General features: G+C 42.7%; 1 protein-coding gene across 3 annotated transcripts; it reads right to left on the bottom strand.

Moving 5' to 3' along the window:
• Window positions 1–1,006: 1,006 nt before the first annotated feature.
• On the bottom strand, window positions 1,007–24,681 carry LOC136497089 (DNA-directed RNA polymerase IV subunit 1-like). 3 transcript variants are annotated; one of them, XM_066492876.1, is made up of 19 exons: window positions 24,308–24,681; window positions 21,197–21,272; window positions 20,824–20,944; window positions 20,585–20,709; window positions 19,241–19,291; window positions 18,904–19,167; window positions 18,368–18,520; window positions 16,935–17,072; window positions 14,092–15,933; window positions 13,821–13,990; window positions 13,671–13,734; window positions 13,463–13,581; window positions 11,944–12,086; window positions 10,156–10,382; window positions 9,882–10,055; window positions 9,651–9,788; window positions 8,901–9,160; window positions 8,658–8,769; window positions 1,007–1,859 (listed from the first exon to the last, which is right to left on the bottom strand). In XM_066492876.1, the coding sequence occupies exons 2-19, from the start codon at window positions 21,269–21,271 to the stop codon at window positions 1,698–1,700; spliced, it is 4,338 nt and encodes a 1,445-aa protein (XP_066348973.1). In that variant the 5' UTR covers window position 21,272; window positions 24,308–24,681; the 3' UTR covers window positions 1,007–1,697. The 3 variants fall into 3 exon arrangements, with proteins under 3 accessions (XP_066348973.1, XP_066348972.1, XP_066348974.1); XM_066492875.1 differs by lacking the exon at window positions 24,308–24,681 and having other exon boundaries at window positions 21,197–21,289; XM_066492877.1 differs by lacking the exons at window positions 20,824–20,944; window positions 21,197–21,272; window positions 24,308–24,681 and having other exon boundaries at window positions 19,241–19,357; window positions 20,585–20,693.
• Window positions 24,682–24,920: the final 239 nt, after the last annotated feature.

The raw sequence follows: 24,920 nt of genomic DNA, 5'->3' as shown, positions 1-24,920 counted from the left end.
ACAGCAAGCTATATTTTTTCTACTATTCATATGCGATCATATGTAGTAGTATATTTATTGTCTTATCATTGTCACTTAAGTGAAATCAATAATATATTGCCTCATAACATGTAACATTCAGATACTTTAGTCCGATATACTGCTCATCTCATATTTGCTCCGTACTATAGTCCGTATTATATTGACGCAGGTTTCCGTTCGGCTTACCCCATATTCGGTTTGTTCGGCTTGTTTTTTTAATCGGAACAATATTTTTCTCTCATAACAATTCAGCCAAAACAGTGTTTTTCAGCCAGTTTCAGCCAAGATTCAGCAAGCCGAACGGAACCATGTAGTGTCAATTCGGTTTGTTCGGCTTGTTTTTTTAATCGGAACAATATTTTTCTCTCATAACAATTCAGCCAAAACAGTGTTTTTCAGCCAGTTTCAGCCAAGATTCAGCAAGCCGAACGGAACCATGTAGTGTCAAATAGTCATTGCCCCATCCTCTCCATTAGCAGTATATCGATCGGAAAATATTGGTACCATCTGCACCCAAATAACACTGGCTTGTTCAGCGAACTGATCCAATAAAATGCATCTGTCACCAGACATCAGCAAAGTTGCGCGATGGTTAAGGCCATGTTTAGTTCCCCCAGATTTCAGAATTTGTCACTATACAAAAAGAACATTCTCCGTCACATCAAATTTATGGTACATGCATAGAGTATTAAATATAGACGAAATCAAAAACTAATTACACAGTTTGATTGTACTTTGCAAGACGAACGTTTTGAGCCTAATTAGTCAATGTTTGAACAATTATTACCAAATACAAACGAATTACTACAGTGTTCAACGTCACATCGAACACCGTACAAACGCCGATTTGGCAGCGAACTAAACGCAGCCTAAGTAATAGAGATGGATAGAGTTGGCGATTGCGCCTGACTGCACGTGTCTGGATTTGCGATTCCAGGTCACGCTTTTTACCTTGTCATAGACCTCAAATTGCATCAACATGAAGTATTCAATGGCCATTGGTTCATTTGCAGTAGCATGCCTGAGGGGCAAATATACAACGATGATGGTAGCACCTACTGCATTTCGTGCCACCAACAGTAGGAAACAAATGAATGATTATTTCACGCCATCATATTCTGGTGTAAGAATATCTTCACAATAGAAAACATGCAGAAAAAGAAAACACGCAGCCTAGTATACTACAGACTACAGAGATGGAGGCATGAAACCAGAGTCATGACTCTTTCAGGCCCGCCTTCCATAGTCCCATTGAGTTGAGTTGAGTTGACATACACCCTAATCCCAAAGACCTTTTGAGCATAAGATCCTTTCAGTTTCAATACACACTCGGGGGAGATAGGATCTTAGGCTGATTCATTCTCTGAGAGCAAGGCTAATAATACAGCCGCCTGTTGGCTGTAAGGATCTTTGCAGCTTATCTCTCAGTCCATCCATATAGTAGTTAGCTCTTCACTATTAATACATGTCCCACTTATCCCTCTCACAAAGTTTCTGGTTTTTATAAGCCGGCTGTAAGCTTACAGCCCGCTTCTCCTCTCTGTTATTATACTTGCTCTCAGCGATTTGAGCATCCTTAAAATGTGACAGCTAGTTCCTTCTAAGAAGTTGGTAATATGGTCTGATCAGGACAAGGTATTGCCAGGAGCAATGCGAAGTGCAACTAGTGTTGTATCTTATGCTCTATGATATAGTTTCTTCAAATAACTTCCGAGTTGAGGTGAGATAGAATTTGCGGCACCATGAACACACTTGTGGTAAGAAAAGTCTTCAGTGGTATCATCGTTCCTCAGCAAAATGAAGCACCTTGTCTCCGGGTGAATAGGATTCAACCCGATCTGCATGTAAGACAAATGGTCACACCATAAAAAAAAATGACAGCAAATACCAGCCTCAATGCACTGCCTAATACTTTTCACATCAAATTTACAGCATGCAATTTTGTAATAAACAGGGATATGCCAGAGTGTAATCAGGAGCGGAGCCAGGATTTACATATGGGGCCGTTCAAACTGAAAAGTCATGCATGATGAAATACATATACGGTAATAGTATACTCCCTCCATTGTAGAAAAATGTCGTTCTCCCTTTATAAGGAGCCAATCCATCTCAACTTAGACCAAATTATATAAAAAAGTATTAATAACTATGATGCGTAATAAGTATTTGACGATTTGACAATGCTATTCTTCCTGTGATAGGCAATTGTGTTGTGTCTACCCATACCAAGGCACATGTGGTGATTCACGAATCTCAAAATTTTCGAAGGTGCTCATAGTGGGGTAGGACATGTTTGTTTATAGGGATGAGTGTGCATGCATGTATGTGAGTGTCTATGTCTATAGTGAGGTTCACACTAAAAAAATAATCTACATATAATATTGTGCCGCTCAATAAGCTTGATGATAATAAAGTATTGATGACCAATGAATTGTTATTACTAGTTAAGTACGGGTTCATTAAAATATAAAATATAATGAAATGTAATTACACATTTAGTAAAATGTAAACGTTCATTAAAATGTGTCCTAATATGATAGGCAAACAAATTTAGATGAATCAAAATATTTTATTCTAATTGGGTTTTGTATGGTTTTGTTGTCTAGAAGACATCAATAAATATATATGACAACAATATTTATCTATCTTTTTTATATTATTAATATAGACTATTTAACAATATATTAACTAAAAAATATTGTTGTGATGTTAGGCAGGCTCCGCGCCTGGTTGTAATCCACCTTTTAGTGCGTACATGCAAATTCTACAATGGGCCATCTTGTTCTGGTTTGTGGGGAAGGATTATCGTTTGCTCAACCTTGGGAAGCTTACAGTGCTTAGAAGGCGGACGATGATATTGTATAAAGATCGATTTTAATGCACATAATGTTTTTCCAGTTAATTGGACAGCTTGTCAATGGAATTTTCTAACACTAACTGATAGAGGAATGCCAATAGGCTTAGATTACTTGATGATGAGATTACAAGAGGGTTACATATATATAGAGAGAGGCTAAGCTAGAGAGTTAAGAGGGGGGGAGTCCCAGGCAACATGCCGGGAGTCCCTAGGCAGCACACTGGGTAGAAACCCAAGAGGCAGCCGATACAAAGTAATTGATAGAGGATATAGGTAGGAAATAAATACTCTAACACCCCCCCGCAGTCAGAACGTCGTTAGAACGAACGTTCAGACTGGAGCGAAAATCCATAAAAACAGAAGAAGGAAGGCCCTTGGTGAAGACATCGGCGAACTGCGACGTGGTGGGGACGTGAAGCACACGGACAGCCCCAAGGGCGACCCGTTCCCGGACGAAGTGAAGGTCGATTTCCACGTGCTTGGTACGCTGATGCTGAACGGGGTTGGTGGAGAGGTAGACGGCACTGACGTCGTCGCAGTAGACGAGGCAGGCAGAATCCAGAGGGTGATGTAGCTCCTGCAGAAGTTGCCGCAGCCAGGAGGCTTCGGCGACGCCGTTGGCAACTGCACGGTATTCGGCCTCGGCGCTCGACCGTGAAACAGTGGGCTGGTGCTTGGACGACCAGGAGATGAGGCTGCCACCGAGGAAGACAGCATAGCCGGCGGTGGAACGACGGGTGTCAGGGCAGCCAGCCCAGTCAGCGTCGGTGTAGACGATGAGCTGAGTCGGGGCAGAGCGGGGAATGACAAGACCAAAGCCGATAGTGCCCTGAAGGTAGCGAAGAATCCGCTTGACAGCAACAAGATGAACTTCCTGGGGATCATGCATGTGCAGGCAGACTTGTTGAACGGCGTAGGCGATGTCGGGCCGGGTGAAAGTTAGGTACTGGAGAGCACCCACAAGGCTACGATATGCTGTAGAATCACCAACAGAGGAGCCGGCATCAGCAGAGACTTTGGCACAAGTGTCAACAGGGGTGAACAAGGCTTGCAGTCGCTCATGCCATGGCGAGCAAGAATGTCCAGAGTGTACTGACGCTGTGAGAGAAACAGAGTGTCCTTCTGTGGCTGAACTGCCACGCCAAGAAAATGCTGCAGAGAACCAAGATCCTTCATGACAAATTCCTTCTTCAGTGCATCAATCACCCGGTATAAGAGCGGCTGAGAGGAGGCTGTAACAACAATATCATCCACATAGAGGAGCAAGTAGACTGTCTCGGTGCCGCGGTGATAGATGAAAAGGGAGGTGTCGGACTTGGCTTCAGTGAAACCCAGAGAGAACAGATAAGAAGCAAACCGGCTGTACCATGCTCGCGGTGCCTGCTTCAAACCGTAGAGAGACCTGTTGAGCCTGCAGACGTGTTCGGGGAGAGCAGGATCGGCAAAACCAGTGGGCTGAGAGCAGTACACCGTTTCTGACAATGTCCCATGAAGGAAAGCGTTCTTCACATCAAGTTGATGGATCGGCCAGTCCTGAGAGTGAGCCAGAGTGAGGACGGTGCGGACAGTAGCTGGCTTGACGACAGGGCTGAAGGTTTCATCGTAATCAACACCGGGGCACTGTGTAAACCCGCGAAGCACCCATCGAGCCTTGTATCTGTCCAGAGAGCCATCAACATGAAACTTGTGTTTGAAAATCCATTTGCCGGTGACCACATTCGCCTTGGCGGGGCGAGGGACGAGATCCCAAGTGTGGTTGTCCAAGAGAGCAGCATATTCTTCTTCCATAGCCCGACGCCAATGGTGATTGGTAAGGGCGTCACGACAGGACCGCGGTAGCGGGGACAGGGCCTTGGTGTGCAGAGCGAGATGAGGCTGCTGGTGCCCAGATTTCCCACGGGTCGCCATGCCATGAGAATTAGCGACGGGCGGGATGGGAACAGCGCCTGCCGGAAGCGGAGGACCACTCTTAACATAGCGCGGTGGAGAGGGAATGATGCCGGAGCGTCGAGGAGGAGCCTCAACGAGGGGCTCAGGCGGAGGCGGCGAGCTGGGTGCCGGGGCACGGCGGGTGTAGACATGGACAACGAGCGGTTTGTCGAAGGAGGAGGCCGGGGGCGCCTGCACAGGTGGCGTCGTGGACGCCGGTGCAGGGGCGGACGACGGGGGCGCCTGCACAGGGGGCGCAGTGGTCATCTGCAGAGGGGGCGCCGGCCGAAGCGTGGTGAAGCCGAGAGGGGGAGACCGGGACGCCGGTGTGCCTGGGGCAGGCACCGAGACGACCGACGGCTGGGGCACGGTGAAACCCGGTGGAGGTGGCCTGGACGCCTGCGTGCCCAGTCCCGACACCGGAGTGACCGATGGCACAGGCTGGGAGGGGGCGCGCAGAGGCGCAGGCGCTGGCAGGGAACCTGTGCCCCCAGGTATACCTGCAGGCAGAAAAGAGACTGGCGGGGGGTCGTCATCAGTTAGAAAATCAAGCTCGTGTGTAGGTGGTGAAGGCCGACGAAAGGAGAAAGGAAACGTTGTTTCGTCGAAAACAACGTGACGAGAGATGATGACGCGGTTGGTGGCGAGGTCGAGGCACCTGTAGCCCTTGTGATCAGGAGAATAGCCAATGAAAACGCACAGAGAAGAACGCGGGGCGAGTTTGTGAGGAGTGGTGGCGGTGAGGTTGGGGTAACAAGTGCACCCAAAGGTCCGGAGGTCACGATAGGAAGGATGAGTGCCATAGATCGCGAAGAAAGGGGTGCTCATGTTTAGAGTCTTGGTGGGGAGCCGATTGATGATGTGGGTGGCAAGGGCAAGGGCATCAGCCCAATAGGAGGGGGGCATGGAAGCTTGGAAGAACAAGGTGCGGGTGACATTGTTGGTGGTACGAAGCATGCGCTCGGCTTTGCCATTTTGCTGCGAGGTATAGGGGCAAGACATGCGGAGAGAAACACCTTTAGCAAGAAAGAAAGCACGAGACGTAGAGTTGTCAAACTCACGGCCGTTGTCACATTGCACGGATTTGATGGTGCAACCAAACTGAGTGAGCACATAGGCGAAAAAATTAGAGAGGACAGAGAAAGTGTCAGACTTTAAGCGAAGAGGAAAAGTCCAAAGAAAATGAGAGCAATCATCAATAATAACTAGATAATATTTAAATCCGGATACACTGATAATTGGGGATGTCCACAGATCACAATGGAGCAAATCGAAATTATGAGGTGCTGTCGACAAGGAACCAGTAAAGGGAAAGCGGACATGGCGCCCAAGCTGACAAGCATGGCAGAGGGAATCATCATCAGGCTTGCTGCAGATAATCGAAGAAGACTGGGCGAGGCTCTGAAGAGTTGCCTTGCCGGGGTGGCCGAGGCGACGATGCCAAGTAGCCGGGGAGGGAGTGGCCACAAGAGCACAGGAACCGGAGGGCGATGACGGGAGCTGCAGGGTGTAGAGGGGCCCTGAGCTGTTACACCGAAGGAGGACGTTCCTGGTACGGAGATCCTTCACAGAAACACCAAGAGGGTCAAACTCAACAGAGACGGGATTATCAGAGGTGAACTGTCTAACAGAAAGAAGGTTTTTAATGATGTCAGGGGCTATAAGAACGTTGTTGAGATGGAAGGGACCAGGAAGAGTAGAGTAGCCGGTGCCAACGACCGGTAAGGTGGCACCATTGCCCACCACAATGGAGGAAGGAAAAGAGGAGGATGGCGACATGGTGACCATACCAGGGTTGGAAGCAATGTGAGAAGTGGCGCCCGAGTCGACAACCTAGTCCGAGGAACTTGGTGGCGGGGTGACGGTGACGGTGCTGAAGGCGTTGGCGAGGGACTGGGGATCCCATGGTGACCATGCAGAAGGGGACGTCTGGGTGGGCTCCTGGTAGTATGCTGCAGGAGCCGGAGGACAGTATGCTCCAGGAAGAGGCATGCCCGTCATCAGAGCTTGCTGCGGAGACGAAGGCGGGCCGACATGAGGCGGTGGACCGCGAGGACCACTGGGGGCGGACCCAGGCCACATATGGATGGACCCGGTCCATGGGTTGAGGAGGGAGGGCCACTGCGATCCGCCTGGCGAGCCACTGTGCGAACCGCCTTGGCCACGGCCGCCGCGACGACGCCGGCCACGGCTGCTGCCAGAAGACACCCCCCGGCGGCCTGTGGAGGGCGCGGGGATGCAGGCCGAGGTGTCGACGAGGAGGCAGGCGGCTTGCTGGACGAAGAGGCGATGAGAGCCGAGGGAGGCGCTGAGGGAGGCGCCATGTTGAGCTCGGCCAGGCGTAGGTCGGCGCGGACATCAGCAAACGAAGGGAACGGCCACTGACGGGTGACAAGCTGCGACATGAACTGGAAGCGCTCGTTGAGGCCACGCAGAACATTCAGCACAAGAGTACGGTCGTTGATGGGCTCGCTAAGATCGGCAAGTGCATCAGCCATACTCTTCATCTTGCAGCAGTAATCGTCGATGGAGAGGGTGCCCTGGGAGAGGATGCGAAACTCGGCGTCGAGAAGCATGGCGCGGGACTCACGATTGTTCAGGAACTGTTGTTCGATCCCGAGCCAGGCCGCCCGAGCAGTGATGCCGTCACGCTCGTGGATAACGTCCAGGAGGCCGGAGGAGATGGTGTTGAAGAGCCAGGAGACGACCACACAGTCCATGCGCGACCATGTCGGGTTGGCGAAGCGGGAATCGTCACTGAGGACATAGTCCTTCAGAGCGAATCAGCCGAGGATGAGAAGGATGTAGCCGCGCCACTTGGAGTAGTTGGACAGCGGCGGCCTGGCTGTGCAGATGAGCAATGGCCGCAGCTTCGGAGCGGTCATCGTCGCCGTCCAGGGTTGCGTCGTCCCGGAGGGATTCCGTGCGAAGACGCTCACGGAGGGCAGCGGACTCGCTGTTCCAGGACGTCAGCCTGCGCGCACTCTTGTTCAAGAGCAGCGGCGGCGGCACGGACGCGCTCCTGGGCAGCGGCGGCCGACTTGAGGAGGTCAGCCTCCTCCTGGAGTTGCTGACTGCGCTCGGAGTTGGTGATGCACAGGGAGACAACCTCCTCTTCTAGCGTCTTGGCGGCGGCGAGGGCTTTGTCGCGAAGCAGAGTCGCGGTGGAAGCTGCCGAGGCGCCGGAGGTGGAGCCGCCGGAGCCGGAGGTTAAGCCGCCGAAGTGGGGCGCGACAGAGCGGGGCGCGGCAGCCGAAGGGGCCACGGGGGCCATCGGCGCTGCAGCCGTCAAGGCGAGGCGCGGCGGCCGAGGAGACGGGGGGAGGGGTGGAAGCAGAGGAGGGCGGAAGCAGAGTGGGCGGGAGATGAAAGGCCCAAGACGTGATTAGTCTGATACCATGATAGAGGAATGCCAATAGCCTTAGATTACTTGATGATGAGATTACAAGAGGGTTACATATATAGAGAGAGGCTAAGCTAGAGAGTTAAGAGGGGGGAAGTCCCAGGCAACATGCCGGGAGTCTCTAGGCAGCACACTGGGTAGAAACCCAAGAGGCAGCCGATACAAAGTAATTGATAGAGGATACAGGTAGGAAATAAATACTCTAACACTAACGATATTGGCAATAAGCTTGGCCAGATGGCAAACACATATATACAAAAATGTAATCAAAATAGGATGTCTTCTAATTATCAAAGTCAACATATACACTTATTCTCTTTGGTGTGAGTGGGTTTGTTGCTGTTATAGGGTTTCTAAACCCTTTTTTTCTTCTTCTTAATATAATGATATGTGTGTGGGTTCGAGGAAAAAAAGTTATTTAAAAAAACAGGCATCATTGATAATCACCTTAATTTCTCTTACTCCAACACCGATCTTTTCAGCCCCTCTGGGATGAAATTTCAGGGCCTCAATTAATTGTGATTTATCTGGCTCCATCACATATCCATTTAACGGGTACCTTCATCATGCAAGTAAAAGAAATTACATAAATGATAATCAACATATAACTAGAAAAACAAAGCATATGCATAAGTCATGCAAAAATAAACTAGTAAAATAGCTCCATCGAGGGTGATATTGTCTTCTTACTCTCTTAGCATGTTCTGTAAGGAAGTGTGCATATCAATAATGTTATCCCATATACTGACTTTAGCATGAAGAAAGTCCTGGTCGATAGTTATGGCAACACCATTGACAGTCGCACTGCCTTTAGACTTGCATGCTAACCTACATATGGAAGCATTTTCAGTACTTTGTCTACGGGTATCCAAATGATTCTTTTCAACATTCTGAACTTTAGGGCTGCGTAGGAAATCATAGATGCTCTCGTTTTGTTCTGGTTCATGTGGCTGCAAAATACGGTAACTGTTAGCATCAAATTGAATAACTGAATATCCTGCAGGTATATTTAAGATGGTGGTTTATTTTCTTCATCGACTACATAACAAAATACAGCAGCCTAATTGATGGTCAAATTCAATGTAGAAAACTACATCAGTCAAGAGATCAGCTTAATTGATCGAAACATCAAGCAGAGCTAACACTGGTACTCTAAAAAACAGAAATCAAACACTCTTTTTGTTGAATTTTATCCATAATCTGACAATTATCAAGCATGGGCACGGAATTGAGAAGAAATTTATTAAATACAGTGCATCAATCTTTCTGCAAAAACTAAACTCCACACATTATAAAGCAGTATGGTAAATACTGGTATGGATGGATGTGCATCAAGGCCCTCAAAATTGTCATTATCAATTTCTGGGAGTGCCATGAAGTGTATCTTGGAAAATATTGTGCATCTGTCACTATGGCAGCATGTTTTGAATGCATACACACCTTTCCCGAATGCATAATTTCAAAAGGCCCTGACGTCCCATTGAAAGGCTCTTTGCCCCAAGCAATTGCATCTAGACTTCCACACAGATTGTCCACTGAACATTGCTTTGCAGCATTTATAAAACTTTGTGCAGGCCTCTGAAAAAAGCACAGTAAAATCACAATGGGCCTGGAGGCCTTAAACAGGAAATTAATGTAAACATATCAGTACAAAAATCGCATGGTACTTACAGAAAAACATGCTTCAGAAAATGGAGACGAGATTGATAAACGAGTGCGCTGCTGCTTTAAACCTTGACTGCTTATTGCATGGAACTGCCCAGTTACAGACATGCTATCTGCAATAACCAGTAAGTGCTCCCGACGAATATTCCTCCCAATATCAGTAGTTGCTGATTTCAAAGACTGCAAATATAACAATTAAAATCAATTCTAAAGATGAAACGATAACAGGCAACCGGGCTTGTAAACGAAAACCAATGGCAACAAATACGGGGGCACATACTTCAACAAAGTATTTCCATGCTGAGTCTATGCCATATGAACAGAAAATATCAGCTACGTGGCTTGGTCGACTCAGCTCCCAGTCAATCAACTCCATTACTGAAATGCAAGCATTTTGTAGAGTAGCCCAGAACCTCCCACCTTTGCAATGGTCAGACATACAAACTTTCACAAGAAGTTCACCATCATGTTGACACTGGATCTCAACATCCTTAAATTCCAAAAAACCTGCACAGAAAGAGAGGATAAGCAGCCAAACATCAAGTACTATCAGATTTTTCCCCAAAAAGGACAGCAAAGCTTTGCCGATGTTTTATTAGAAGAGATTGGCCCAGTTTTTAAGGGGAATCCGGGCCAGATTAATAGATGTCGAAACCAGTGCAAATCTTTAAAAACGATGCTTTCTAGGGAAAAACTTTAATACGATAGCATGATCTGACTGGTGACAGCTTCAGTCCAGAGTGTGAACTTCCAGATCATCCAAATGAGAGCATCTGATGAGATTCCTTCTTCCCCAAGTCTGTAAAGCATCACCCGATGATCTGCCGCACTATAGTTACAAGAATAATCTTTTGAAGGAAGCTAATACTTCTCAAAACTATGCATAGAATCAGTATAGCTTACTGTATGTCAGGTGCTTAACACATTTTATTCCTTGCCAAGTCAGTTTCTTTATTGGTGACTGACTTATTTAAGTCTGTCATGGGTGATAACAGAACAACTTTTGAACCTTTGGCATGGGCATTATTTGTAACTTCATATATAACACTCTCGTAAAGAACTTAAGAATAATGCTCCCTCTGTCCCTTTTTAAGTGTCGCTATGGTATTCGTGCTAGTCAAACTTTTTTAAATTTGACTAGGTTTATAGAAAATAGTAGCAACATTTGTATCTCCAAAGAAGTTTATTACGAAAATAGATTCAACGGTCTATCTAATGATACTAATTATGTACAATAAATATTAATATTTTCTTGTATATTTGGTCAAAGTTGAGTACGTTTGACTTCTCGGGAAGTGAGAACAACAGTTAAAAAGGGATGGAGGGAGTACCCAGTTATCTAGTGCAAACAACATATTAGGTTTTATAACCTACCAGTTTTATTCATTTGGACATCAGTCAACATGAGAAGTTCCTAAAAGATATAGATCTGTAATGTCATCAACCACCAACAGATATTTCCATCATGGACTCAACTGGATAAAAAATGGAAGTTACTAGTTGAAGTAACATTGCTTTATGTCCTTCTATTAAAACAAAATCCTACCTTATTTTCCCAATCCGAAAGTAAGCCTGAATCTATAGAACAGGGTGGAATACAACTCCAAGGATTTGTTAAGTTACTTTCATTCCTAAATCTAGTGACTTAGCATTGTAGTAGCAAACAGCTGGTTTGCACTTGATGCATTCTTAAGATCTCTATATGGGCATGTGTTGTGTGCTGTGCGTTGTTTGGATTCTCTCTTCTTTAATGCAATTACACGCAACCCTCCTGTGTATTTGAGAGAAAAAAACAAAAATATATTATGGACTCCTATGACAGCTAAATTTTGTGGTTAATGTCTTCTTAAGAGAATACAATTTTTTTCTACAAAATCATGTGTGATATTAGAATGATAAAAAGCCATACAAGCTACACCTTGAAATATTTTACCTCTATGTACTACAGCTTAGAAAGGAATCCTATAGGCTATAGCTCAGATCATAATTCCAAAGTGGCTAAGTTCTACAGGAAATTCACAGTAAATATATGGGGTATATTATGTAAACTGTATCAAAACGTAACAACCTTTCAGCAGTGTATCCAGTATGATTGGAATCACCCTTTTCTTGATAGTGTCCAACTGAGACATGGAGTTAGGTTCAGCTAGTGCTACGACAGTGATGCAGCATGCTGAAGTTTTAACACCCTCATCACCTACCACACATTTTCTGCAGAGTAGAAGTTTTACATGTGAAAAGATAGTGTAGGAGATGCAAACAAAGAAGTAGAATGTGAATAGCAATGACTTTAGAATTATAAATTTATAATAAGTAGAGATGTGCCATATATGACATCTATTGCCAAATCATAATTTAAGCATGTTACCAATTTTGATGCAATAATTCAGTGAGCAACTATTTTAATATAAGACATTTTCCGGAACAAAGATGCAATAATTCAGTGAGCAACTATTTTAATATAAGACATTTTCCGGAACAAATTCTCAAAAAAACTATAAAGTATTTATATATAATGAGAACCACATTGAATTCTAATAATTCAACAAGCCAGGTTCAGATGGATATATTGTATAAAATATGAGCAAAAAGAACCTACAACACCAGTTTTTTTTTCAATCTTCTGGGCCTATGATTACTATTAGAAACTAATAATGTTCCTTAAATATAATCATTTTGTAATCTGCAGTTAGCAAATGCCAAACATTTCCCGTCTTCTTGGTACACATCAATAAATATAACATATAAGGGCGTACCCAGTGCAGAGAGCTCCCGATCTGTGCGGGGTCTGGGGAAGGGTGTTATTGGCAAGCCTTACCCTCGCATGTGCAATGCGAGGAGACCGCGACTCGAACCCGGGACCTTCCGGTCACAGGCGGTAAGACTCTACCGCTTGCACCAGGCCCGCCCTTCATCAATAAATATAACATATATGTCCAGTACACAATGAGCAATTATATGTGGGTCTTGCCATTTTTTATGGGCATATATGTTATATTTATTGATAATATAAATATAACATATATGCCCATAAAAAATGGCAAGACCCACATATAATTGCTCATTGTGTACTGGACAGTGGAACATTTGTTCTTGAACAGCCCTTTTGCCACTGACTGCTAGCTTTCAAAGATGGCCTTGCAGTCCCTTACTTTATGGAATTTTAATTATCCTCCCAGCCCAGACCATCTGGATGGTGACAAATGATTGGATATTCAAACAACCCACCCTGTGTAGAAGCTTGTAAAGCTAAGTTTAAACATGAATTCACAATGCTTTTGCAACATGCGAGAAAAAGTTACTTTCCTAGCATCAGTCGCTGGCTAGACAGCTTCTTGTAAATTTCGTTTTCCTCTTCTTGGGACAGGCTGTTTTTTTGTAATTGTTTAATATATTTCCAGTAGGGGCAAGCCCCTCCTATTTTGTCCAAAAAAGAAGTGGATGTGAAATAAGCTACATGTGTATCAACATGCAGTGAAAAGCAAAGGACACCGCTAAAAAGAGACAAATAAATAGATATAGACACTCACTGAAACACAAATCGGTTTGGTGCTCTTTTTTAACAAACAAATAGGTTTGGTGCTTACCTCCTTGAGATACGAATTGATGGGATTGCATTGTTTAGCTGATCTCTGGTGGCGTTATACTCTTTTGTAAGTTCTTCTATAACAAATCTCAATCCTAATCTTTTTTTCTTCATCATTTCCTGTAAAACAGATAGTTATAAAACAATTTCAAAACCCAAATAAAAGAAAGAAATCATTGTTTATAAAAAGAAAAAAAAAAGAATAACACCTTGCTTATATGAAAATGGGTGGTCCAAGTTCCTTCTTTTCTTTTTTTGTCGTGTCCATCATATCTAATAACAAAATGCAACATTAAATGATCAAATGCATAGTATTAAAAGATTAAATGACAGGAAAAACAATGTTTAAGTGAACTAACATAATCATGATTGTTTCAACCAAATCAGAGAAGTTCACTCGCTCAAGATGGTTTTTAACTTCTAGGGATGCATATTCCAGACCATATCTATACTTCTTTAAATGCCTCGACAGGAAAAGCAAACCAATATGGTCCCCTGAATTTGTAGCCTTGTGACACTTGAATACTTCCTGCACGGCAAATTTAAACATGTCATGACATGGGCAAAAAATAGACAGCGGTGTCCACATAATAAGTATAGACATTAATAGAAACAGAAATAGAATATTACTTGTAGATTCATGAGAGGGGAGTCCTCTAAACCATTAACTGGGTGTTCCAAAGCTCCATATGCAGCTTCTGAAATGGAACAAGCTGCCCAACAACCTACTGGGGCGCCGAGCTTATCTACCGGATCATCAGCACTATCATAAGAGAATTGCACTATTTGCTGCCCATAAGAACTTCTAACAGTTCCATCATAAGCAACGTGTATATCTCTCAAGTGATACATTAATTTTCTTGTCAATGTCCCTGGAACATCAGCATTTTCGCTAAAGAAGTTTGCCCTGCCAGATATAGCATGCAGAAGACATTCCAATGGATTTAAACCCTCAATGAAGGAATTCCTGATCACAGCATAAAGGTTTTGACCTCCCACAGGTTCATTAGTACCCTCAGCTTCATAGTTCAATGATTTCTGTCTATTCCAGCTAATACATGAGAATTGGGAAGGAATTCTGAAGGGAAATTTGCTTGCTGGAAGTTGAAGACCAACACATGCAGTTTGTTGAGCATATTTCAACATGCTACCCTTGCTTCCTGCATTAATCATCACCATCATTGAATTATCATTACTAACATGTTGTTGCACCATTTTTAATAGATCACTGAAGACATCTTTAAATGCCATGATTGAAGATCTGATAACTGATGGATTGCTCTGGATACAATCAGATTGTCTGTAAGTTACATCTTCAGTTTCATCGTGACACTTTAGAACTGATATGTTAATTGGATCTAGCAATATTTGCTTGATTCGGAAAGCTTCTTCAGCTTCATCCAATGCCAGCTTAACTCCCTCGGTTAGTTTTCTCCTTGAGTAATGGTCTGAGAACATGTAGAGATCTGAAAGAGAGACACTTAAGCCCCTCATGGTTAAGAACTCACATAATACTTCTTGTGCAGAAGAAAGGAAGTCAAGTGCCTTGCAACCATACTGTTTGAACATGACAGAGAAAAGACCAGATGTGTTATTTTGCAGCCAAGAAGAGCCCAGTGAGCAGGTAAGCACTTCACCGTTTAAGATGTGTAACTTCCTATCACAACTGAACTTCATGCCTGAAGGAAGAAGCATGCTGAAAAGTTGTTGACCAGTCCACCGAGAACCTTGAAAATTCATAGATTTAATAACTGCTGGAACTGGTGTTAATACTGAAAGGCATAGCATTTGAAGCTGCTGAAATTCAGATTTCTTCAGAAAAACATCAGTACTTGTTAACAAATGTGCAGCAGCTAGAGAGTCATGTGTTAGTGACACCAAACTTCGACCATCTTGCATATTCAACAGCTGGTGGTGTAAGCTTACCAGCTCTCCAAGCTCAATTCTTGATCGTACAGATTGTGGGATATATCCATGCAAACAATCACCATCAAAATCTCCCAGAAAAGGTGTACAACATAGTGGATTGATTGATACCACAGAGTGAATTGGTAGAATTTTTGCAGAGAATGCAATCAGTGAATGTTGATGGACTGAAGGAGGCCTGTTGATGAGAATAAGATCACCATCCTGCAATGGTCTATAGGCAATGTCACCAATTTCTAGCTGATCTGCCTTCCGAACAAACATTAACTTTCCATTTCGCCGAATAAATAGTTCTTCCTTGGCTAGAAGGTGCAGGTTGCACTTCAAATTTATATTTTCAAAATTATACGAACTAACGTGCTCAGAAACAACCAAGCTTGAGGCTAAATCTTCAGGAATGCCAATTTCCCATAACTTAATTTTTGGGTCCCCGACCATAGTACTCCTAAAAGCATTATCTGATCTTTTGCTGAGAACAGCATCCTTTAGCCATTTCATTCCAGATGTATCTGTGGATGTCTCCCCATCTGTCTTTTTAGAGTACAACTGAAAGAGATAAAAATGTCAATGAATAATGTTAAAGAATTACTAGCACCACAATTGTAATATTAGAATCTTATAACACTAGCGCTTAACAAAGTTTTTTCTTCCTTATTCCAAAGTAACTTCCATAGATAATTACTCCATCCGTTCAAACAATGCTTGTTGTTTAAGCCTCTTCTACTACAGTCAAAATACTTGTTCTACAATGTTGAAGTAACTTGACCTACCTTTCCCAATCCTACCCCTCAATTCCTTCATTAACTAGTATGGAAGAGAGTAAGTGTGTGCTTTTGACATCATAAATCCAAGTAATGCACGCTTTATGGAGGATTAACCACGGGTTGGATAGTCATTTTATCTACCCCAATTCTTCTGGCCAGGCTAAAATAACAACTAACAGGTATTGTGAAACAGAGGGAGTAGGTGGCTAAAGCTCTGAAGACAATTAAGACTTTCAACAAATTGAAGGTTTAAGTTCCTTCAGTGCAATTGAATTGGATTTGAGTGGAAACTTATGAACGCTCACATGTCAGATACAGATATTCTTTTGATACTAATCGACACAAATACTCCTCAAATACTCATCGGACAAGTATTGAATGTTTTCATGGTTCCATGGTAACAGTTCCGAAACATGCATTTGATCACTTTCAAGAAGGCTACCGTTCTCTTTTGCACTCAGGTTAAGTTCTAGGGGAAAGGCTTAGCTGCATAAGTCATATTAGAGTGTAGAACACGATAAACCAGATATTCTCAAATAAGAGCAACATAGTTTTGTCTGATGAGTGATAACCCAACCAATTAGAAGTGTTAAACATAATGGTTCATCAACAACATCTAGGTTAGAGTGATATAATTGGGTATGGACAAAATAGAAACTTTGATTGAATCATTTGCATTCAAACACTTGATTTTAACTAAGAACCCAGATCCGACAGATCAGAATGACTTAATCATCCTATATAAATATTGCAATATAGAAAAGAAGATAGTAGCTTTCTTGCCTTGGATGACTTCAGGCATTCTGACACTCTGCTGGAGACAAGTGCACTTGCAAGAACACTGAACTGTGGATGCTGGCGGTAGTCATCAATTCTCCTACTGACATCAACCGTCCTCTTGTAAGCCTTTGTTCTGTCATCCTACTTCAAGCATGCAATGAACAAAATCATGTGTTTACATTTGAGATGCCACGTGGTTCAAATATGTACTGTAGCATGTGAATGAGTGGATGAGACCGCCACAACATGTCGCTTTGATGAACAAAACTACAAAGAAAATAGACCAGTACCAGCTCCATTTGAAAATTGAAATGACACAAAAAGATTGCGCATCTGGCAGTGCGATGAAGAAATTGTTTCACACCATATCGAGTACCCCCTAAGTTTGCTAATAATTTTTTTTTCTCAAACATGCACAAGAACTGCATGCTGTTTCAGTATAGGAGGGGAAATAGGGTTATAAGGATGGATCATCCTCCTTGGAAACAAAAAACAAAAGAGATGAAGAAAGAAAACCAAACACGCCATGCAACTAAGGTCATACTGCAGGCTAGGTTGGGGCCAATGTTGTGTTAACCCCTAGCTCAAGCTCGCGCTCCACAGATCAATGTCTACAAAAAATGCACTCTCCAGAAACACTCCCTCAAAGATGCATGAATCATTATCCTTTCAGATAGTCCAAGCACTCAAGAATCCAAGATGATCAAGGAAGTTCTCCCATTAATTAAAGAGGTAATGGATTATTTGACATCAGAGAACTTCTGGTTTTATGATTTGCCATCGATTAAATCGGATTTCACTCCAAGCCATTCAGATTTCAGATTTCTCACTATTTTTTTTTCAAATGCGCAGGAAAACTACATGTCATTTCATTAAAGAAGGAATAAAAAGGTAACAAAGATAAACATTCAAAGACAATGAACACACATCACGCACCCACACATGCAAGAAAATTAGAACAGTGATACCATGGACAGTACAGTATGTTGACACAACTATAACCGGGAAGCGAGACTTACACTAGCCCCATGAGATCCCTGGCATTGGTGACACACCAGACAGCTCCTTCGGACACAATCCTAACCACTATTTCTTCAGTAATGGAGTGAAAAAAGAAGAACTTAATCCTAATTTCAAACTTTTTCACTCCATGCAATCTGGCAATGGCATGGAATGAAGAAATTTGAAATCTTGATAGCATGGAGTGAAGCAGACTTAATTGATGGCAAATCAGGTGAGGAAGTTCTCCAAAGATATACAGTGGATTTGCTCTTAATTAAATGACTTCCCAAAAAATTATTGAAAGATTTACTCTAAACTATACAGAAAGCTAGCATTCAATAGGGTTAACTAAACGAAAAGAAGGTTACTAATCATGAATGGCTGGAAAAAACGATGAATGGATAAAAGATTTAACAAAAAAAAATAGTACTTACAAATGTTAGACGTCCATCTGAAAGCCCATATCCGATTTCTACAACACGATGGCAATTAGGAGTTACTGGTAAACATGATAGAAACAATAGCTCCCGCCTTGAAACAAATTGTTTGATAAGTTCAGGGTCACTTTTCTTCAACATGTGGAAGACCTGCAAATATGGAAAATGAAACAAGGACAGGTCTTATTGTTTAAAACATGATATATATGTGAATACAAGGAGCTGAGGAGTGCTATTGCCCCCGTTTCGTAATCACAATTATATTTTCTGTATGTTGTGAATAATAATAATAAATCAATAACAAATACTCCAAACAGTATGAGTAACTCCATATCCCCTTTTTTTGTATCCTACATTGTACATTTTAAACCACCTGTTTCTGCTACTATTATTCGAGCCAAAGTAGCAGTGACCCAATTAAAAATAATAGAAAAAGGTCTTTTCTCAGGAGGGAAACAGTGAATAAGTATATCTATACTGGAAGCCAACATGGAACAGCCTTTACTAAAGATGAATGGCTGAAAAAAAATTACTTGGTAGGGCGACAATATTATCTTGGTCATATTTGACTGGACTTGCTTATTCTCAGAAGGTACAAAATCCCAATAATCCTGGGGCAGGCCTTCAAGCAAACCTTTACCCTTTGATCTATTAGACATTCTTTCAGCAGCTTCTGCAGCAATTGAAATTCTTTCCATCACGCTAGGGCTTCTGAGAAGTTTATTCTTGGATAATAATACTCTTGGACTTGACAGCGTCTTAAAGATTATGCTAGGGTAAAGTTTAGAGCCATCCTTCTGCCAAGCAAAAACACAAGATTTAATACAAGGTGGAAGAAATATGCACCGATAGAACTAAAGATGCACTTACCGAGCAATACTTGCATGTTGATGTTGCTTGAACCATTTCTCTCCCCAATCTCTTCAATAAAGCAAAGAGTGATTTATAAGAGAAAGGCGTAGTTTTTACTTAACAGTGGGTCATTGCCTAACTGGGTCATTATGGATGTGTAAAGATTAGTGCCATAACAAGAGCACCTCTAATAGTTTTAGGAATTGATAAAACCATGATAAGAAAATGCAATAGGCATAATACCATATATAAACACTAGTCTGTCCCTACTTTCCCTGAAAGGAGCAACCCTTGGGATACCAGAAGCAGGGTTACACACGAGGAAACATAAACAATGAAGAAACATAGGTACCCTACTATGCCACATACAAAGATGGCCTATTTCTGAAGCTCATTTAACACAATCATATCCTGCCCAAACATGAAGAGCAACCTGTGGAACTAAACATACTATTACCTACCAAAACATAAGTAAACTGAGCCAGGACGTTACTTTTAGCCATGTGCTTCCATGTTAAAAACTAAATAGAACATTTTGGGTAAAATCACTTATAAGCAGTTGAACAACATCAATTAGTCCATAAGTGGAACTAGGCAATTATACAAATATAAATTTATCATGCCTAAGAGTTCTATTTAAAAAAATTCACCTAAGTTAGTTCAACTGGAGGGAAGGGATTTCCTTCTTGATTCTTGCTTGATTAGATCGATACATCTCCTCTCCTTATATAGAGAGGTTTACCTGACTCCCAAGTAAGGCTTACTTGACCCTTAAGTAAGCGGCCCTTATCTCTAATTAACCCTAACACTAATGGGCTATACAGCCCAATAGGCCCCTGACGTACTCTAACAGATTAACTATTAGTACAATTCTCAAAGTAATCAAATGTATTGCGAATTAAACTTTGATGTAAACAATAAATTATTATATTATATTTATTTTCAGGAAAAGGTGACTAACATAAGAAACAATACAGAGAATAATAACTCACTGAGCTCGTAAGCATCAAACTGATATACAGAATTTTTTTGAAAAGCATTATACTGTTTTCGTGTGTATCAATACCTACTGAAATAAATAGGTAAAGGATTACATGAGAGGTAACATGAACAAACTCATCAATGAATAGCATAATTGCATGTAGTAATACTGATATTTGTTTTACAGTCTTTTATTCTGTGTCTAGGACTCTCTAGCCCTACTTTAGTTCATCAGATGAACAAGGAGAGCTCTTGACAAAATGGCCAGATAATCTGAAAGTGATTTTATGACTAAATTATGGTATAAATGAACTTTGGCAAAGAGAAAAAACATGTAGTGCTTAACGAGGATAAAAATAGGTCAGTCAGGAAGGTACAAACCTTCATATTTATGCCTTCCCTTGGACTGAGACAGCCAGGACATATTTGGTTTAGAAAGTGAACAACGTCATCGATAAAATATGGATTGTGCACTGTTGCCGCCAGTTTAGTCACACCGAAATGCCCTAAAAATTTTGACAAGTTGATTCTCTTTGCACAAAAAATGCACACAAAGTACATGCTTCAACGTGGCATGCTTAATATCACTTTTTTAGGCAAGTGTGCTTAATAGTACTCACCATCACAGTCGCGTGTACTTTTCGATCCACAGGTCTCACACTGCGGCGAACTATTTGGTAGCCCTAACTTGGGACTTGTGACATCACTCACTTCGATTACACTCATGCTGCTCAATTTTTCCTGAAATGGTAAAATAATTACATAAAATTATCTCTGACAACACAATGCAATGAATAGAATAATCAAATTACTCTATGTGCTGACTTGATAAGAAAATAAGCATTTGCATAGATGACCAGAAGCATATAGAGTATAAGTTGTAGAAACTTGCTCTTCACAAAAAAGAGAAAGTAAAGTATAAAAGTGTAATGATGCCCAACACTTTAATTTAGGGGGAAAAATTAAAAGTTATGCAAAATTAACAAAACATACCATATCCGTACTGGTCATGAGATCAAATTTTATGGCATTCAGAGTAGCTTCAGGAAGTTCATCATGTAGCTCCATCCTGCACAGGAGTCGCATGGAAAATAATTGATGCTGAGAGAAGTAGAAACCAAACAGAAGGAGTAACAGACCACAAATATTAGTGTAAATAGCAAGAAGTACAACATAGTTCTGAATATGACATTGAAGTACAGTTATTTTAGTCCATAGTAATTAGTCTTAATGAAAAAGTAAACACAAAAGAAGACTCCATAATGATGATAGGACAGGACCTTAAATGAGAAATCTCACTCTAACAATGCAAGCATGTAGAGTATCCTAGTTTGTTTTACTGTTTGCTGGCTATACTACACAGCATTTCAAATACTTCTTTTTCTTGAACACACAAGAGAGCTGCATATCTTTTATATTAAGAAGGAAAAAGGGGTTACGAGAAACCCCAAAACAACAAAGATAACACCTCAACACACCCCGACACACACGGCCACAACAAGCCCACACAAACTTACAAACAAACACTCCCAGACACAGACACAACAAATCCACACACTCACAAACAAGGGATGAATGACCAAGGAGCCAAGCAATTAGGCAACACCAAGTATCCGTTCAGTCAACAAGGCTATGCCCCTGGCACCCGCTAGACCCCATAACTTTGCTTCTTCGTGAGCTGAAGCATTTCAAATATTTAAAGCATCACAAGATCCCTCCATGAAATAATTTGGAGGGAAATTACTGAAGAGCACCACTTTAAAATGGAAATTTGATAACATCAAATGCCCTTTGGTTTGGCAGTTTCATTTCTTCGCAGTGTGTTTTAGTTGGGTCAGCTTATGTCTTGTAACTGACACCCGCCCCTGTTTTTTCTTCTTGTCGGCGCTTTAAGCAATGGAGTGTATCTTAAGTGTAATGTACTGTATTCTTCTCAGGTCACTTCCTCTCCTCTTGATGAAACAGACATTTTTGAAAAAAAAAATATATTAAATGCCCTTCTTAGATCGCAGGACCTAAAAATAACATAATACATGTTGTATGCAAGAAATAATATCAGGGATACACCCCAATATCACAAGCATCCATATATTCCATTTAAAACATCACCGTACTCGTTGTTTAAAAGACATCGCCATGACTCACGGGAAAAGAAAATCACCATGACAAACTGCGGCAGTAATAAAACAACTAGTTTTACCAATCATAAAGAAAGTCTGGTGGACCCAGCACCCGGCAACCCTGGGCCTCAGCCTTGGTTCCTCGCCGTTCACGGCCATTAGGCCTAATGATTAAGTAGCCCACATATAAAGGAGACAAAGTCTAATTCGTTGATTAGCCAATTAAATCGTCTGGGCTTCTAAAAATTCTTGGGTTCACCATTCTATGAACTGATCCATCAACTAATCCACATATGAAAACCTCCAATTAAAATAGCAAAGTTAACCAATTAGCAAAGAAAAATACAATAGCAAGCATTTCAAATCACTCGCCCTGAGAGGCTGCTACATGTGACAAGTTCTGACAGCACTGTGCTCCTATCACCTATGGTACGCTCACTTTCTTACAACCACAGAAGGGTTATTCCTTTCCCACAACATCAAACAAGGCTTCTGAACTCTGAAGACAATGAAGGTTTAGGGCTACATTCTGACCTTGAAGCACTTCTCCACGAATGTACTAACTTCGAATGAGCATTTCAATTTCAAGTAACGACCAGAAATCAGTTTTAAGAGATGGATCGCCAGATTAGAGAATCGCTGACTCTGCCACGGCAAAGAGCTTGTCAGGCCACCAGCTCAGGCCTCAGAGGCAGTGCATGCCCGCGCAGCAGGCCACAGGCCTTTTCAAGTGCCATTCTCTAACAACGGGGGCCACGGAGATGACTAGGACTATTGCATCACGGTAAAATTGGTGATGCCTGGGGATTTGAGGAAGCGCTTCAGAAATATATATATATAGAACTACTACCATGTAGCTGGCTACAAAATAACTTATTCTGTAGCCACTTTGAGTTACGATAATTATTATGTTAATTTACGAGATTATAGTAACTCCTTACTAAGTGGTTTACTATAACGTTATGGTAAATATCCCCATGTGTTATAGTAAGTTAGTAACCCAACTATCGTAAATATGTATTGACATTATCGTAAATTAGTATATAAAATTATCGTAAATGGAGGTGGCTATAGAATAACTTATTTTGTAGCTAGCTACCAAATATACTCTCCCTATATATATATATAGAGTGCATTTTATATACTCCCGGGAGTAGTTACTCCCATAATCAATAAATCACATTGCGTATATGTACATACTCATTTATCATTTTGAGTAAAAATTTTCAAAACAACACATATTTTTTAATATATTATATAATACTATGATAGTAGCAGATAAAATAAGTATAACCATATACTCTAAGTATACCTACGTACTTGTCATACATAGTACCCTAGACGGTCTAGTACGATGATATACTCCATCTACCTACACTTCGTCGGGCCATATACGCCCTAGATTCACGCCCTAAATCTAGAGATATACACACGGGGAGTAACTATTCCATGGGAGTAGGAAATAATTTCCCTATATATATATATATATTCGACTGTTGAAGCATGGAAGCCTCGATCATCCTCTGCGATGGACATGGGCTTGGCGATTAGTGGAAACAGCACCAAAAATCTTACCCTCGGGATCCAAAGCCACCAGCCGACCCCATTCGCGAACTCACGCAAGTCATTACTCGGTCCCCGATCACGGGCGACATAAAGCTTTCAATTCATCACGTACGCTAAACCTGCAACCTCGTAGAGAGCACGTGCTAAAACCCTGCTTTGGGGGAACTTCAGTTCACCAACCAAAACCTCGCACGGCCGCAAACGCCGGCGCCCGGCAACACAGGGAAATCAGCACGGCGAGATGGAGCAAAAGCCAAAAGGAAAAAATCCCACCCCGCGATCAGAGCAAAAAAACAGGAATCAAGCGAATAAACGCCGCGACCAGAGAAAAAAAAACGAAATCAAGCGAATAAGCGATGCGCACAAGCATTGCACCACGCGGGGATCAGGAACCGAGTGAATGCGAGGAACTACTCACCTCGATCACGCCGGCGGTCGGCGGAGGGGCGGCGGGCGCGAGTCCTCCGAGCCGCCTTCCGACAGCACAGTGGCGGCTGGCGCAGCCACCGGAGCCGCTCGTGCGAGGCTGTGGTGCAGGACCAGCAGGAGGCGGCGGCTGCTCCGGCGGTGGTCAGTCGCCGACGAGCTCGCCGCCTCGGGCCGTCGGCTGCTCTAGTGGAAGGGGCGAGGAGAATCTCCTTTTGGGGTTTTCTCGCCCCCCGGCTCGGGGTTCGTGTATTTGCAGGCCGTGCGCACTACTGTGCGCAGCCTGGAATTTCTCCCTCCTCTGTCGCGTCTGACCCGAGTACCCGACTCGACCAGCATGACCCGAATACCCAACTCGACGACCCCCGCTCCCGCAGGCCGCCGCCGCTCGGTTTGCCTACCGTAACCCCTGGATCGCTGGCTCGCCGCTCGCCGCTCGCCGCACGCCAGTGCGGGACCGCGGGACAGGAGCGTTGGGCTGGCCTAAGCTGTTTACTGAATTGAATAGATTGATGGTGCCCGGGGCTCATAGTTGTACTGGTTTATTACTTCCCAAAAATGTTTCTATTTTAGAAAAATCTCTCTATATGTTAAGTCCATCATAG

The sequence above is a fragment of the Miscanthus floridulus genome, chromosome 12 (assembly GCF_019320115.1).
Source record: "Miscanthus floridulus cultivar M001 chromosome 12, ASM1932011v1, whole genome shotgun sequence".
Lineage (NCBI taxonomy): Eukaryota > Viridiplantae > Streptophyta > Magnoliopsida > Poales > Poaceae > Miscanthus > Miscanthus floridulus.
Note: the sequence above shows the minus strand (reverse complement) of the source record. Positions and strands in the feature narration are given on the sequence as shown.

Coding starts and splice junctions, on each gene's coding strand:
- LOC136497089 (XM_066492875.1), bottom strand. CDS start 21,289: ATGCGACTCCTGTGCAGGATGGAGCTACATGATGAACTTCCTGAAGCT. Junction 19,292..20,584: donor GGGAAGGCATAAATATGAAG/GTTTGTACCTTC, acceptor GCTTTATTGAAG/AGATTGGGGAGAGAAATGGT. Junction 18,521..18,903: donor TAATATTGTCGCCCTACCAA/GTAATTTTTTTT, acceptor CCATATTTGCAG/GTCTTCCACATGTTGAAGAA.